This window comes from Ranitomeya variabilis, chromosome 1 (genome assembly GCF_051348905.1).
Source record: "Ranitomeya variabilis isolate aRanVar5 chromosome 1, aRanVar5.hap1, whole genome shotgun sequence".
NCBI lineage: Eukaryota > Metazoa > Chordata > Amphibia > Anura > Dendrobatidae > Ranitomeya > Ranitomeya variabilis.
The window spans coordinates 179,127,670-179,145,419 of record NC_135232.1 but is presented as its reverse complement, the minus strand read 5'-3'; the positions used below and the strand labels follow the sequence as shown (position 1 = coordinate 179,145,419).

Genomic DNA, 17,750 nt, shown 5'->3' with positions numbered 1-17,750 from the left:
CTTACTGGTGTTCCACGTTGGGTCCTCTGACCAAGATCAGTAGAAAAACTATTCAGTTGAGGGCAATGTGGCATCTTTACCATTTCCAAAAGACAAGTACCATGTGCTAATAAATACACTGCTCACAAAATAAAGGTAACACAAACAGAATATAACTCAAGTAAATCAAACTTCTGTGAAATCAAACTGTCCACTTAGAAAGCAACACTGTTTGACAATCAATTTCACATGCTGTTGTGCAAATGGAATAGGCAACAGATGGAAATTATTGGCAATTATCAAGACACCCTCAATAAAGGAGTGGTTCTGCAGGAAGGGACCATAGACCACATCTCAGTACCAATACTTTCTGGCTGTTTTGGTCACTTTTGAATGTTGGTTGTGCTTTCACACTCGTGGGAGCCTGAGACGGACTCTCTAACCCACACAAGTGTAGTGCAGCTCATCCAGGATATCACATCAATGCGAGCTGTGGCAAGAAGGTTTTCTGTGTCTGTCACCGTAGTGTCCAGAGGCTGGAAGCGCTACCAGGAGACAGGCCAGTACACCAGGAGACGTGGAGGGGGACGTAGGAGGGAAACAACTCAGCAGCAGGACCGCTACCTTAGCCTTTGTTCAAGGAGGAACAGGAGGAACACTGGCAGATCCCAGCAAAATGACCTCCAGCAGGCCACAAATGTCCATGTACCGCACAAACGGTAAGAAACTGACTGAGGATGGTCTGAGTGCATGACGTCCACAGATGGGTGTTGTGCTCACAGCCCAACACCGTGCAGGACGCTTGGCATTTGCCACAGAACACCAGGGTTGGCAAACTCGCCATTGGCGCCCTGTGCTCTTCACAGATGAAAGCAGGTTCACACTGAGCACATGTGACAGACGTGACAGAGTCTGTAGATGCCGTGGAGAGGGATCTGCTGCCAGACCTCATGTGGCTGGAGTGTGTCAGCAATCTCCTGCCTTGGGCAGGCGCAGTGAGCACTGCCCATCTGTCCTCATATGCAGTCCAGCTGACTGCGCCTGTGTGGCCGCCCTGCCTGTAAATCCCAGCCCAGCCTGTAAATCCCAGCCCCGCAGTGTCTTCTTATTTATTCATACTACGGGGCTGGGATTCACAGGCAGGGCGGCCGCACAGGTGCAGTCAGCTAGACTGCATATGAGGACAGACGAGCAGCGCTCACTGCACCTGCCCAAGGCAGGAGAAAAGAGCACAGGTGCCGGATTATTTCAAAATAGCGATAAGGAGGCGGCGCCCGGCGCCAAGAAGATTTGAGTGATGGCTGCGTGGCGTCTGCAGCAGGGGGGGAAACGCCTGCCTCCTTGACTGAAGACAAGGTATTTAGGACAAATTACAAAACTGATTATTTCGGCAGTTACAGCACCCAGAACTAAAAGAGCCACCTTGTCAGAATGCAGCATTACTGCTGCACAATGATGTAGCTCTTTTAGTTAAACACGCCTGAGGGGGGGTGACAGGTTCCCTTTGAAGGCTTTTAGGTAAAAAAATACACTTAATTAAAGGACATCGAGGGGAAAAAGATAAAAGGGGAAATAGGAGGGGTGAAATGAGAGATTTTACAAAGAAAAAGAGGAAAAAGCCTTTCCGTATTTGCAGTAATTCAAGATTTGTGCTTGGTGTTGTAGAGATCAAAGGCAGCTCAGTGCTCGCATCTGTAGATCAGGTGTTGGAATAGCTAGGAGTGAGGTCAAAAGAAGTAGTCTGAAGCGACATTACACCTGACGTGCTATGAGCTTGAAGGTTTATTCTGTACTGTGTAATACTTTATTACCATCCACAACTACCCTAGCCTAAGGCAACACTGTCAGAAGACATCATACTTGGATTTATGAAAAGATCACAGTCTTCATTGCTGTTTTGAAACCTACAATATAACCGTTAGCAGCAAAATTGCCATCTACTTCTGTATTCTGTCTCACTTTCAGTTACACGGAGTCTTCAGGAAACTCAAAAATACAAAGCACAATCTTACAGTAAATCCAAGAAGGCCTTCTGAACAAATCAAGTTTGGCTGATAAGGTTAGGCCATGGAAAAATGCGCCATGTGTACAATTGGGCTCATTTCAGGCTCCCAGCAACAGCGTGTAGAGTGTAGAATACATCCGTGGACACCTCGGCACGGCATCTCCAGACAACCATTTTTCATACATTCTTTAGCTGACCACTTTAGCTGGGAGTAACTTTGGCTGTGTCAACGGTCATACAGACCAAGCTTGCCACGTGCCATTTTTACATCTCAGCATAATGTGGGTGAAGGGCGTCGCACTGCGGCACTAAGGGAATCACAACAAGTCAAAAACTCCAACTGGGTTTGACTTTTTGTGACTTGCCTATGACCCTCTCCTACAAGGCACAATCCTATTCATCTGCATTGTAGCAGCGGAACACAGCAATCTTTAGCTGCGAGATTGCTTGTATAGCCAGCATTGCTCTAGGTTCCCCTGTAGTATTTCTAAAACACTATTATGACTTACAGCAGAGATCGCCTGGAATGTCTGCAGCGTGACATCAAATACTGTATAGGTAAGGCCTCCTCCACATGTCCGCGTTTCCAGTATGTGTGGTATGTCCGTGATTTTCCACAGAAAGGCCAGGAAGAAATGCTGCCTGAGAAGCCTGTGTTGGTGGGGGAGGATTCCAGGGGAGCAGACACAGCAGCCAGGCTGCAACGCTTCGCCCGACAGACGGAGGAGACCTGCAGCTCGGCGGTGACTGACAAGGTGAAAGATAAGCCTATGGGGCACGGAGATATGGAGGAGCTTGGGGGAGGAGGAGGGAGAAGACAGTGATGGCGGGAGCAGAACTGTAGTTCAGGAGGAGGAGAGCGGGGGAATCATGAAGGGCACTGTGCTATGCATCAATGAAATGCAGATACCTGAGGAGCCCACTCTGAAGGATGTGTTTAAAGTGGTGCTTTAGGCTAAGTGCACACGTCGCAGAATTGCCGCAGCAATTCTGCAACTCCTGCCGCAGGTATATCGCATGCGGAATTGGCATGCATATTCCTGCTAAAAACTAGCGTTTTGCAAGCATAATTAGCTTGCAGAATGCTAGCGTTTTCCAAGCGATCTGTAGCATCGCTTGGAAAACTGATTGACAGGTTGGTCACACTTGTCAAACATAGTGTTTGACAAGTGTGACCAACTTTTTACTATAGATGCTGCCTATGCGTCTTTGAACTGACACACACACGACCTGATTTGTATGGTGAATAGAAGGGGTTGTTACATTTCCAAATTAATCTGTGCCTGAGGCTGTAGCTGTCCTCTTGTAAAAAAAACATATGAGAATAGTAACAGAGATAGAAGACAGAGGGCTAAGGCCATGTTCTTGATCGGAGTCATTGTCAGGGAGAGTAAAAAGATGAGGTTTTGCAGACTCCTAAAACTCTTCACGCTCTGTCACTGTATGGTATTTTATTTAAAATGTCAGCCCAATATGCTCCTGACTTGTTCTACTTCTTGCAGTTGGACAAGGAGTTCATTTGTTACAGAGGAGGTTTTCTAGCAACTATACAGCTGTATTCTAGAGAAACAATCCTCATTGCAACAAATGAATCATGATCTTTGCTCCCTCCTCGTTCCTAGTTATACATTACTGTGCACAATTTTTAGGCAACTATTAAAAAAAATGCTGCAAAGTGAGACTATTTTAAAAATATAGTGTATTTTTATCAGTTAACAAAATTAATAGCGAATGAACAAAAGAGAAATTCAAATCAAAACTTTGTGTATCCACCCTTTGCCTTCAAAACAGTTTCAACTCTCCAAGGTACACTTGCACAAAGTCAGGGATTTTATAGGATTATTGTCAGGTACATGAGTAAGCAATTACACCAAACCGGTGATAATGTTCATAATGTTCATACACGTGGTCAAAATTGTTGGTACCCCTCGTTTAATGACAGAAAAACCCACAATGGTCACAGAAATAACTTCAATCTGACAAAATAAATAAAAGATCTAAGAAAATGAATAAATGAAAGTCAGACATTGCTTTTCAACCATGCTTCCACTGAATTTTTAAAAAATAAAAAACTCATGAAATAGGCCTGGACAGAAATGATGGTAGCCTTAACCCCAGAGCCAATTTGGTACTTAACCCCTTCATGACCTTGGGATTTTCCGTTTTTCCGTGTTCGTTTTTCGGTCCTCTCATTCCCAGAGCCATAACTTTTTTATTTTTCCATCAATTTGGCCATGTGAGGGCTTATTTTTTGTGAAACAAGTTGTATTTTGAACGTCATTCCTTTTACCATGTCATGTACTAGAAAACGGGAAAAAAAACTCCAAGTGCGGTGAAATTGCAAAAAAAGTGCAGTCCCACACTTGTTTTTTGATTGGCTTTTTTGCTAGGTTCACTAAATGCTAAAACTGCTAAATGCTAAAAACCTGCCATTATGATTCTCCAGGTCAGTACGAGTTCATAGACACCTAACATGACTAGGTTATTTTTTATCTAAGTGGTGAAAAAAATTTCCAAACTTTGCTTAAAAAAAAAAAAAAAAAAAAAGCGCCATTTTCCGATACTCGTAGCGTCTCCATTTTTCATGATCTGGGGTCGGGTGACGGCTTATTTTTTGCGTGCCGAGCTGGCATTTTTAATGATACCATTTCGGAGCAGATCCGTTCTTTGGATCGCCTGTTATTGCATTATAATGCAATGTCGTGGCGACCAAAAAAACGTAATTCTGGTGTTTAGAATTTTTTTTCTCGCTACGCCGTTTAGCGATCAGGTTAATGCTTTTTTTTTATTGATAGATCAGGCGATTCTGAATGCGGCGATACCAAATATGTGTAGGTTTGATTATTTTTTTATTGATTTATTTTGAATGGGGCGAAAGGGCGGTGATTTAAACTTTTATATCTTTTTTATTTTTTACACATTTTTTTTTACTTTTTTTTTTTTTTTACTTTTGCCATGCTTCAATAGCCTCCATAGGAGGCTAGAAGCTGGCACAACACGATCGGCTCTGCTGCATAGCAGCGATCTGATGTTCGCTGCTATGTAGCAGAAATGCAGGTGTGCTGTGAGCGCCGACCACAGGGTGGCGCTCACAGCTGCCGGGGATCAGTAACCATAGAGGTCTCAAGGACCTCTATGGTTACTATTTAGAAGCATCGCCGACCTCCGATCATGTGACGGGGGTCGGCGATGCGCTCATTTCTGGCCGCCCGGCCAGAAGCGCCGGTTAAATGCTGCTGTCTGCGTTTGACAGCGGCATTTAACTAGTTAATAGCGGCGGGTAAATCGCGATTTCACCCACCGCTATTGCGTGCACATGTCAGCTGTTCAAAACAGCTGACATGTCCCGGCTTTGATGCGGGCTCACCGCGGAGCCCTGCATCAAAGCAGGGGATCTGACCTCGGACGTACTATCCCATCTTAGGTCAGAAAGGGGTTAATGACCAGGCCAATTTTTACAATTCTGACCACTGTCACTTTATGAGGTTATAACTTTGGAAAGCTTTAATAGATCCCGTTGATTCGGAGACTGTTTTTTCGTGACACATTGAACTTCATCTTAGTGGTAACATTTCTTCGATATTACTTGGGATTATTTATGAAAAACACGGAAATATGGCGAAAATTTTTAAAATTTTGCAATTTTCAAACTTTGAATTTTTATGCTTTTTAAATCGGAGAGATAGGTCACACAAAATAGTAAATAAATAACATTTCCCACATGCCTACTTCACATCAGCACAATTTTGGAAACTAATTTTTTTTTGTTAGGAAGTTATAAGGGTTAAAACTTGACCAGCAATCTCTCATTTTTACAACAAAATTTCCAAAACCAATTATTTTAGGGACCACCTCACATTTGAAGTCACTTTGAGGGGTGTACATGACAGAAAATAACCAAACTTGACACCATTCTAAAAACTACACCCCTCAAGGTGCTCAAAACCACATTCAAGAAGTTTATTAACCCATTACATGCTTCACAGAAACTGAAACAATATGGAAGGAAAAAATTAACATTTAACTTTTTTTTGCAAACATTTTACTTCAGAACCATTTTTTTTTTTATTTTCACAAGTGTAAAAAGAGAAAATGAACCACAAAATTTGTTGTGCAATTTCTCCTGAATACGCCGCTACCTCATATATGAGGGTAAAGCACTGTTTGGGCGCACGGCAGGGCTTGGAAAAGAAGGAGCACCATTTTGGAAATTAGACCCCTTAAGAAACTTATCTAGATGTGTGGTGAGCACTTTGAACCCCCAAGTGCTTCACAGAAGTTTATAACGTAGAGCCGTGAAATAAAAAAAAAAAAAAAAAAAAAAAAATCACATTTTTTACACAAAAATGATCTTTTCGCCCACAAATTTTTATTTTCACAAGGGTAACAGGAGAAATTAGACCATGTAAGTTGTTGTGCAATTTCTCATGAGTACGTCGATACCCCATATGTGAGGGTAAACCACTGTTTGGGCGCACAGCAGAGCTTGGAACAGAAGAAGCGCCGTTTGACTTTTTCAATGCAGAATTGGCTGGAATTGAGATCGGACACCATGTCGCGTTTGGAGCGCCCCTGATGTGCCTAAACAGTGGAAACCCCCCACGAATGACACCATTTTGGAAACTAGACCCCTAAGGAACTTATCTAGATGGGGGTTCAAAGTGCTCACCACACAAGTGCTTCACAAAAATTTATAACGTAGAGCCGTGAAAATAAAAAATCCTTTTTTTTCCCCTCAAAAATGATTTTTTTAGCTCGCAATTTTTTATTTTCTCAAGGGTAACAGGAGAAATTGGACCCCAAAATTTGTTGTCAAGCTTGTCCTGAGTACGCGGATACCCAATATGTGGGGGGGGGACCACTGTTTGGGCACACATCGGGGCTCGGAAGGGAAGTAGTGACGTTTTAAAATGCAGACTTTGATGGAATGGTCTGCGGGCGCCATGTTGCATTTGCAGAGCTCCTGATGCACCTAAACAGTAGAAACCCCCCACAAGTGACCCCATTTTGAAAACTAGACCCCCCAAAGAGCTTATCTAGATGTGTGGTGAGCACTATGAACCCCCAACTGCTTCACAGGAGTTTATAATGTAGAGCCATGAAAATAAAAAAAATCATATTTTTTCCACAAAAATGATCTTTTCACTACCAAATTTTTACTTTCCCAAGGATAACAGGAGAAATTAGACTCCAAAATTTATTGTGCAATTTATCCTGAGTACGCAGATATGCCATATGTGGGGGGGACCACTGTTTGGGCGCATGGCAGAGCTCGGAAGGGAAGGAGCACAGTTTTAGAATGCAGACTTTGATAGAATGGTCTGTGGGCGTTATGTTGCGTTTGCAGAGCCCCTGATGTACCTAAACAGTAGAAACCGCCCACAAGTGACCCCATTTTGGAAACTAGACCCCCCAAGGAACTTACCTAGATGTGTGGTGAGCACTTTGAATGCCCAAGTGCTTCACAGAAGTTTATAATGCAGAGTCGTGAAAATAAAAAATATTTTTTTTTCCACAAAAATGATTTTTTAGCCCCCAATTTTTTTATATTTTCGCAAGGGTAACAGGAGAAACTGGACCCTAAAAGTTGTTGTCCAACTAGTACTTAGTACGCTGATGCCCCATATGTGGGGGGTAAACCACTGTTTGGGGCACGGCAGAGCTCAGAAGGGAGGGAGCACCATTTGACTTTTTGAGCGCAAAATTGACTGTGTCGTTTGGAGACCCCAGACCTAAAGATCTGCCGGGTGCTGGCCGGCGGGCGCACTGCGCAAGCGCCTGCCATTTTTTGCCAGAAGAAGATGGCGGCGCCCATGGGGAACCATGAGGAGCACCGAGGGAGACGGGTGAGTATCAGGGGGCGATCAGGGACCCCATTTCTCTGTCCTCACATGTGCGATCACATCGGAGGACAGAGAAATTAAATGGCAAATCGCTTTTTTTTTTTTTTTTGCGACCGCCGGTAAACCGTTAGTTACTGGCAATCGCAACCCGGGGGTCGGTAAAAACCGACCCGATTCATGTTCTCTGGGGTCTCTGCTACCACCAGCAACCGAGACCCAGAGAAAATCCGACTCTGGGGGGCGCTATACACTTTTTCCCCTTTTTACCCTTAACTGCCGCCGTTAAAAGACGTATCGGCGGTCGTTAAGGGGTTAACTTAATATTTTGTTGCCCAACCTTTTGAGGCAATCACTGTAATCAAACGATTCCTGTAACTGTCAATGAGACTTCTGCACCTCTTGACAGGTATTTTGGCCCACTGCTCAAGAGCAAACTGCTCCAGTTGTCTCGTGTTTGAAGGTTGCCTTTTCTAGACGGCATGTTTCAGCTCTTTCCAAAGACGCAAAATAGGATTTAGGTCACGTCTCATCGAAGGCCACTTCAGAATAGTCCAATGTTTTCCTCTTAGCCATTCTTGGGTGTTTTTACCTGTGTGTTTTGGGTCATTATCCTGTTTTAAGACCCATAACCTGTGACTGAGACCAAGCTTTCTTACACTGGGCAGCACATTTCTCTCTAGAATCCCTTGGTAGTCTTGAGATTTCATTTTACCCTGCACAGATTCTAGACACCCTGTGCCGGATGCAGCAAAGCAGCGCCAGAACATAACACATCTGTCCATAGGACAATCTCCCAGAAGCTTTGTGGCTTGTCAACATGTAGTTTGGCAAATTCCAGTCAGGCTTTTCTATGATTTTTTTTTCCAACAATGGTCTCCTCCTTGCTCGTCTCCCATGAAGTCCACTTTGGCTCGTACAACAATGGATGGTGTGATCTGATACTGATGTTCCTTGAGCTTGAAGTTCACCTTTAATCTCTGTTTAGAAGTTTTTCTGGGCTATTTTGTTACCATTCATATTATCCGTCTCTTTGATTTGTCATCAATTTTCCTCCTGTAGACACGTCCAGGGAGGTTGGCTACAGTCCCATGGATCTTAAATTTCTGACTAATATGTGCAACTATAGTCACAGGAACGTCAAGCTGCTTGGAGATGGTCTTATAACTTACCTTGTACATGTTTGTCTAGAAATTTCTTTCTAATCTCCGGAGATAACTCTTTCCTTCGCTTCCTCTGGTCCATGTTGAGTGTGATACACACCATGTCACCAAACAATACAGAGAGTATCTGTAGCCCTATACACAGGCCCACTCACTGATTCAAGAAGCTACTAGCCTGCTTGATTACATGTGGGGATTCTCTAGCAACCAGGCAACTCCCACATGTACTCCTGGCTAGAAGCCGTAAATCATGCAGCTGAGTCAACAAAAACAATCTCTGAGCAGTTAAAAATACTCGGAGGTCAAACGAGCGTGCTCGTGAAAACCTGAGCAACGAGTACACTCACTCATCACTAGTCATCAGAGGTTCAGAAGTGCCATCAGCCCACAACAAGTTGGACCTGGCTACATCTGTCAATTTTTCAGAGAAATCTGGCAAGAAGTAGTCTTCACAGAAATTTTTTTAAATCAAACTGCTGGCCGAATATGCCCTACATTGAGGGGAACAGGCAAACAAAGGTGACCACTTGAAAAAAAAAAAATAATAATATATTGACCAAATTGTTTTAAAAGGGAAAAAAAAACCATATAAAACAACTGGTACTTCTTATGTGAAGGATTGCACAGCAAATAACCTCTGCATATAGTAACAATAATATTATGCATTCATTAATAGTCACATAAAGGAGTAAGATTCCCCAAATAGATTAAAGGGAACCTGTCACCCCCAAAATCGCTGGTGAGGTAAGCTCACCGGCATCAGGGGCTTATCTACAGCATTCTGTAATGCTGTAGATAAGCCACCAATGTTACCTGAAAGAGGAGAAAAAGACGTTCGATTATACTCACCCAGGGGCGGTCCCGCTGCGGTCCGGTCGGATGGGTGTCTCCGGTCCGCTCCGGCGCCTCCCATCTTCGTTCCATGACGTCCTCTTCGGGTCTTTACGCCGCGGCTCCGGCGCAGGCGTACTTTGTCTGCCCTGTTGAGGGCAGAGCAAAGTACTGCAGTGCGCAGGCGCCGGGCCTCTCTGACCTTTCCGGCGCCTGCGCACTGCAGTACTTTGCACTGCAGTACTTTGCAGACAAAGTACGCCTGCGCCGGAGCCGCGGCGTAAAGACCCGAAGAGGACGTCATGGAACGAAGATGGGTGGCGCCGGAGCGGACCGGAGACACCCATCCGACCGGACCGCAGCGGGACCGCCCCTGGGTGAGTATAATCGAACGTCTTTTTCTCCTCTTTCAGGTAACATCGGCGGCTTATCTACAGCATTACAGAATGCTGTAGATAAGCCCCTGATGCCGGTGAGCTTACCTCACCAGCGATTTTGGGGGTGACAGGTTCCCTTTAAAGAAATGTTATAGCGGTCTGACCCAAATAGAAAAAGATCATCAAACAATCATACCATAGTACATATTTATGGAATTATAGCATCAGTCTAAGATTAAATATGTTTAAAGTGCAACTCCATGTGTATTCTACATGTTAAAGGTACAAGTTCATATATGTATGGGTTAAAATTTTTCCCCAAATACAAGCCCAAAATCACTATTACTATATTAATTTGAAGACTGACATGATAGCCTACGAATAGATTTTTACACTACCTATTGATAGTATGATGGAGTGAATATGTTGTGGACTACAGCAGGGTCTGTTCGTGCTTCCCTGTCCCGACGCGCATTTTGTAAACACTTCCTCAGGCAAGGGCTACCATCTTGTCCTTTTTCTTATCGAGTAAAATACAAGTTTGAAGCTTGAAATGTAGTAGAGCCCTGGAATGACTGTATTTTACTGTATTTAGCTTTGACTAGTGAGTGTTTATAATCCAGCCAAGATCTTCGAAAAATGACTCTTACATCTTCCAGCTGTGTTGCACAGTGCTCCTCTGATTTAACCAGTATCAGAAAGTCATCTAGGTAAGGAATAATAAGGCTGTGTGTCCATGGGGTGTATTGGCTGCACTTTGGACGCAGCGGATACCCCGCTCCGCCCAAAGCCCTGCCCCTTTTGTATGCGCGGTGATTCGATGAACACAGGCGGAATCACCGCATCCTATACATAGACTGTGTTATTTATCTTGCGGAGACGGAGTGTCTCTGCAAGATAAATAGACATGCTGCGGTCTATAAGGGTACCGTCACACAGTGCCATTTTCATCGCTACGACGGTACGATTCGTGACGTTCTAGCGATATCGTTACGATATCGTAGTGTCTGACACGCTACTGCGATCCGGAACCCCGCTGAGAATCGTACGTCGTAGCAGATCGTTTGAAACTTTCTTTCGTCGTCTAGTGTCCCACTGTGGCGGCATGATTGCATCGTGTGACACAGGTTGTATACGATGTGCGCACAGTAACCAACGGCTTCTACATCGCAAATACGTCATGAAATTATCGCTCCAGCGCCGTGTATTGCAACGTGTGACCGCAGTCTACGACGCTGGAGCGATAATCATACGACGCTGCAACGTCACGAATCGTGCCGTCGTAGCGATTAAAATGGCACTGTGTGACGGTACCCTAAAGACGCGCCGCATGTCCGGTTACGCAGGTCTGCCGCCTGCGTGTTTGTACGTATAGTGGAGATGGGATTTCATAAAATCCCCTCCACTATGCTGTAACATCTGGACGCTACGGATTGGACGCAACAGCTGGACGCAGCGTCCAATCCGCAGCAAAAACTGAAGCAATACGCCCTCGTGGAAACATACCCTAATGGTGTTCTGGATGAGAAGATAGGCAGTCATCTTCTCTGAATTGATAATGCCTTATTTCTTTCTGTATGTATGTATGTATGTATAAGGCAACTCTCAAGAACTTTAGATGGTGTAAATGTATCGGGATGTAATAATAAGCATTCTTTAAGTCTACGACCACCATCAAACAATTGTAAAGCAGTAGCTTTAGGGTCATGCTTATCGATTCCATTTTAAAAAGGTGTGATATTCTATTCATCAGCTTCAGGTTCTCCAGGTTGATAATAGTTCTGAAAAAAAATGATTTTTCTTTTATTAAAAAGAAAAAAGGGAGGGGGGGGGATTAAATCCCCTTCCTTTTTCTTCTTTTTCCAGAAGCTCCCACAAGAGCTATTTCCCTATCAATGCCCGTTCCTCCTGGGGGGTGTCATTATGAAGGTCTGATGAGGATGTTGACAAAAATCTATCTTTAGACCTATTTTTATTATGTTTAGAGTCCAACTGCTGGAAGAGAGGTTTTCCCAGGCCTGGATGAAAAAATTCCCCCTGCTTGGCATCATGGATAAGATTTCTTGGTTCCTGAAGAGGGAACTGCTAACATAAATCCGGGCTCTTTCCTACTCCTGGACTCCCATTTTCTTCTCTCTCCCGGAGATGTGAAAAAAAAAAAAAAAAAAACAATAGGAAAGTCCTTCACATTTCCACCTTTTCTAAAATATCGTCCAATTTTTTCACAAACAACAATTGGCCATGACACGGGATAGAGCACAGTTTGTTCTTAGACTGAAGGTCTCTGGGACAGCCTTTAGGTCACAAGGCCACGTCTAGCCGCATTTGACAAGCCAGCGGACCTAGCTGCTAGTCTTACAGAATCTGCAGATGTATCAGCTAAAAACGCTGCGGCTCCTTGAAATAATGTCAGGTTAGCCAGAATCTTATCCCTTGGGGTTTTATCTTTCAGCTGTTCCTCCACTTGTTGCAGCCAAATCACTAGCGAATGAGCAGTACATGTTGCAGGTTGCATCACCCTTGCCGTGGCTTCTTACGTGTCTCAGATACCTACCCATCTGCTTTTTTATCCAGAGGGTCTCTTAGCACACCAGAATCTTCAAAGGGTAGGGTCAACCTTTTTGAGGATTTCAATACGGCCCTATCAATTCTAGGAACTTTGTCTCACACCTCTGAATCTGTCTCCTTTTGGAAGAAGAGGATAAGCACAGTTTATTTTTCAGATTTTTTCCACTCCCTGTTAATAAGTGTCTGAATCTTACTAGTAACAGGAACATCACATCTTCTAGGGTTTTAGCTATCTTCTCCTATTTTAAGCCCATTGTTGTCCTAATGGCTTTGACTAGTTTGTCATTATCTTCAACAGAGAAACATGGTCTGCCCCCTATGTCACTGCCTGAGGAAGATGAGGTAGAAGATTGACTCTGATATTCCCCTTCTGATAATGGACAAATGTCAGATTCATAAGAGACTTCCCTAGAATTACTCTTTGCTTTTTTCAGTAGGGATTTTAGGGAGCCTTGCTCCTCTGCTCTGATGACAGATCTAAAGTTTGAGGCGAAGTCCGGGGTCTCCCAATTGTCTTCTGAATACATGCTGAACAGAGACTTTTCTGCCAGTCACCTGTTAGCGGGATTTTACATAGAGCACACTCCCTGTTCCTCTTGACACTAGTTTTTTTAGGCCTTGTCTAGTGATTAAACTGTCACTTTAAGGGTACCAGATTCGGTGGCTATTCTGGGATACATGAAATATCCTCTTTGGACACCGAGGAGTCCGAAGACACTATTCCTCTGACTAGGACAGCTGCCCGCTTTGCTGTGTCCACGTTGCTGATGATGAGCCGGCTGATGTGGTTGCTGCTGATCCTCCAGGATTCTTCAGGAAGAAGAGCTGGAGAGTGATCGCTCTACCTGTAGTCCGTTCCCAATTTATGTGGGACTCGAGCTTTTGTGAAGCGGTGTATAAATCTGGGCGGAATGGGACTTACTGTACAGAGATGTTCTAACAGTTTTATAGCGATGTCTGAACATCTGCTAAGTAGAAGTAGTTAAAATAGAGGTTGTTAAATCTAAGTCCTAACAAAAAAAAATATTCTAATTCATTAGAATTTTACGATAATTAAGGAACACACTTTGACCAGCTAACTTTTGCTCAATACTTTTGGGACGTAAAAATGCTTTTTTATTTATAGCACAAGACAGAAACAAAATGAAAACGTATATTATATCCCTTCCAGACACCCTCAAGATGCAGCAGACTAAACATTAAAATAATGAGCTCTGCATGGAAATGCTGCTCTTTGAGAATTTTGGCCCAGAGTTTTGCACAGGTGTTGTCCTATATCATTAGCCGTTACACCACTACAAAGATGACAAAAGAACAAGATGAGAGACAAAGCTACAAGATGTGATGCTAATCTGTGAACGCTGGGGACAGGAACAAGGCACGGTAACCTACATAAAGGCACAGTATCATTCAAAGCTAGCCGTGTGAGAACGCCGGGTGCACATTACTTACAATAGCTATTTAGTCAAAAATAACAATCCTACATGAACATCGAAATAACAGGTAACGTATGGCCCAGGCTACTTACCCTGCATTGTTGATGACAATATCTGAAAATTAAAGTGACAATACATTACAAGGGTAAAGAAAGAAAATAAATAGTTATAGAGTAAATAGGTCAATAGAAAAGACAGACAGAGATTGCAGATTTAAAAAGCATTATACAATAAGGAAGTGAAATATATATACTTGAGTGTGGACCAAGTCACTCCCACAACCAAATACAAATCAACGCACAATCACCTCCAACTCATCAAGATCGGCAATTTTTCTCGCCAATCTTGAGGAGAGGGAGTGGTGAAGTCAGACACTCCTGATTCACCAGAGGTGCACAGATACTCCTGAATCAGGAGAGTCTTACAAGCGTCATGCACTTCTGTGAGCCAAGCAAGAAATCTTACACCAGAAGTCTTAGACGACTTACTGACTGGTGTAAGATTTCTGGTGTAAGCAACGCCACAACTCGTCATAAATTAGATGAGTAGTGGCATCATGCCTACCATTAAGCCCAAGCTCTAACAAAGACAAACATAAAAGAAAAAGTAAAATGAATAAAAGGCGGGGTTTCCAGAAAAGTATTTACCTTTATATGTTTTATCACTTTTGAAATATATATATATGTGTTACAAAAGTGTTAAAACATATAACAACCTCTCGACGGCACAAAACTTTTTTTTTTTCTTTTTAAGTTTGGACACACCTTCTCATTTAAAGATTTGTCTGTATTTTCAGGACTATGAAAATTGTAAATTCACACTGAAGGCATCAAAACTATGAATTAGCACATGTGGAATTATATACTTATATACATGAGTCAATTCATAGTTTTGATGCCTTCAGGGTGAATGTACAGTTTTCATAGTCATGAAAATACAGAGAAATCTTTAAATGAGAAGGTGTGTCCATATATACATACACATAATATATAAATATATATATATATATATATATATATATATATATATATATATATATATATATATATATATATATATATATATATATATATATATATATATATATATATATATATATATATATACACACACACAGGTCCTTCTCAAAAAATTAGCATATAGTGTTAAATTTCATTATTTACCATAATGTAATGATTACAATTAAACTTTCATATATTATAGATTCATTATCCACCAACTGAAATTTGTCAGGTCTTTTATTTGTTTTAATACTGATGATTTTGGCATACAACTCCTGATAACCCAAAAAACCTGTCTCAATAAATTAGCATATCAAGAAAAGGTTCTCTAAACGACCTATTACCCTATTCTTCTGAATCAACTAATTAACTCTAAACACATGCAAAAGATACCTGAGGCTTTTAAAAACTCCCTGCCTGGTTCATTACTCAAAACCCCCATCATGGGTAAGACTAGCGACCTGACAGATGTCAAGAAGGCCATCATTGACACCCTCAAGCAAGAGGGTAAGACCCAGAAAGAAATTTCTCAACAAATAGGCTGTTCCCAGAGTGCTGTATCAAGGCACCTCAATGGTAAGTCTGTTGGAAGGAAACAATGTGGCAGAAAACGCTGTACAACGAGAAGAGGTGACCGGACCCTGAGGAAGATTGTGGAGAAGGACCGATTCCAGACCTTGGGGAACCTGAGGAAGCAGTGGACTGAGTCTGGTGTGGAAACATCCAGAGCCACCGTGCACAGGCGTGTGCAGGAAATGGGCTACAGGTGCCGCATTCCCCAGGTAAAGCCACTTTTGAACCATAAACAGCGGCAGAAGCGTCTGACCTGGGCTACAGAGAAGCAGCACTGGACTGTTGCTAAGTGGTCCCAAGTACTTTTTTCTGATGAAAGCAAATTTTGCATGTCATTCGGAAATCAAGGTGCCAGAGTCTGGAGGAAGACTGGGGAGAAGGAAATGCCAAAATGCCTGAAGTCCAGTGTCAAGTACCCAGTCAGTGATGGTGTGGGGTGCCATGTCAGCTGCTGGTGTTGGTCCACTGTGTTTCATCAAGGGCAGGGTCAATGCAGCTAGCTATCAGGAGATTTTGGAGCACTTCATGCTTCCTGGCACCTGCTCACAGTGCCAAAACCACTGGTAAATGGTTTACTGACCATGGTATTACTGTGCTCAATTGGCCTGCCAACTCTCCTGACCTGAACCCCATAGAGAATCTGTGGGATATTGTGAAGAGAAAGTTGAGAGACGCAAGACCCAACACTCTGGATGAGCTTAAGGCCGCTATTGAAGCATCCTGGGCCTCCATAACATCTCAGCAGTGTCACAGGCTGATTGCCTCCATGCCACGCCGCATTGAAGCAGTCATTTCTGCCAAAGGATTCCCGACCAAGTATTGAGTGCATAACTGAACATTATTATTTGATGGTTTTTTTGTTTGTTATTAAAAAACACTTTTATTTGATTGGACGGGTGAAATATGCTAATTTATTGAGACAGGTTTTTTGGGTTATCAGGAGTTGTATGCCAAAATCATCAGTATTAAAACAATAAAAGACCTGACAAATTTCAGTTGGTGGATAATGAATCTATTATAATATATGAAAGTTTAATTGTAATCATTACATTATGGTAAATAATGAAATTTAACACTATATGCTAATTTTTTGAGAAGGACCTATATATACACACACACATACACACACACACACACACACACACACACACACACACACTAACACGCGCGTCAGTAGCTATATTTTCAAATCTGTCTGTTTTTAATACGTAAGTTTTTTTGTTTGTTTTTTTTCTTAAAAAGGGGCAATATAGTTTTCTTTCTTTCACAGTGAACTAAACATTTTATCATAAAAATCTTTTCCTGTAACTACGGTCAACATATTAGCTCAAGTTGCAGGGATAATAGTGCTTGCAGAGATAAACGGTATTAGATGACCTGTTGAGATTCAGCAGCTAGTACAAATATCCTGACTCGCCTCTTCCTTATCGGTACAGATTGCACTTACTGAATACAATCAAGAAGACAAGGGCGCTAATATACCATGTCTGCGTTAACTCCAGGTTGTCCTGTCTCTTGCAGATGCAAAAATTTAGCAATGTCTCTGCAGAGCTATATCTGGCCCAACGGGAAATTTCAAGACGGCTGTCCAGAATTTTACATTTCAAATGATATCAGATGTAAAAGTGTCTATAGCGGTGCAGCGTGTCTCCAGCCTGCGAGTGGGGGTAACGTACATATAGGAGATGGAAATGAGATCAGGAGGATCAGAACATTTCTGTGTCCTGTACATCTATTTGAGACCCACTCGTTGGATACAGAAACAGTTTTACCACTCTCATATTTGGGGTAGTGAGGGGTCTTTTTTTCAATCCTACTAGACAATTAGAAGAATAGCAGTTGCACATATAATTACAGTACCCTTAATAAGGACATTCATTAACTCTGAGTCCTGTGTTTAATTCTGGTGAATGCATGATGATACGTGAATATAGACAGAGACATAAGGCAAATATGAACTCTGTGCACCTCATACTT

General features: G+C 42.6%; 1 protein-coding gene across 1 annotated transcript in view; it reads right to left on the bottom strand.

Annotated features, from left to right (window-relative positions):
* Nucleotides 1-17,750, bottom strand: part of HSD17B4 (hydroxysteroid 17-beta dehydrogenase 4) — a 412,752-nt gene that overhangs the window by 314,995 nt on the left and 80,007 nt on the right. The window contains exon 5 of the mRNA XM_077290859.1: nucleotides 14,292-14,313. Coding sequence (XP_077146974.1) covers nucleotides 14,292-14,313 — 22 coding nt within the window. The remainder of the gene's footprint in view (nucleotides 1-14,291; nucleotides 14,314-17,750) is intronic.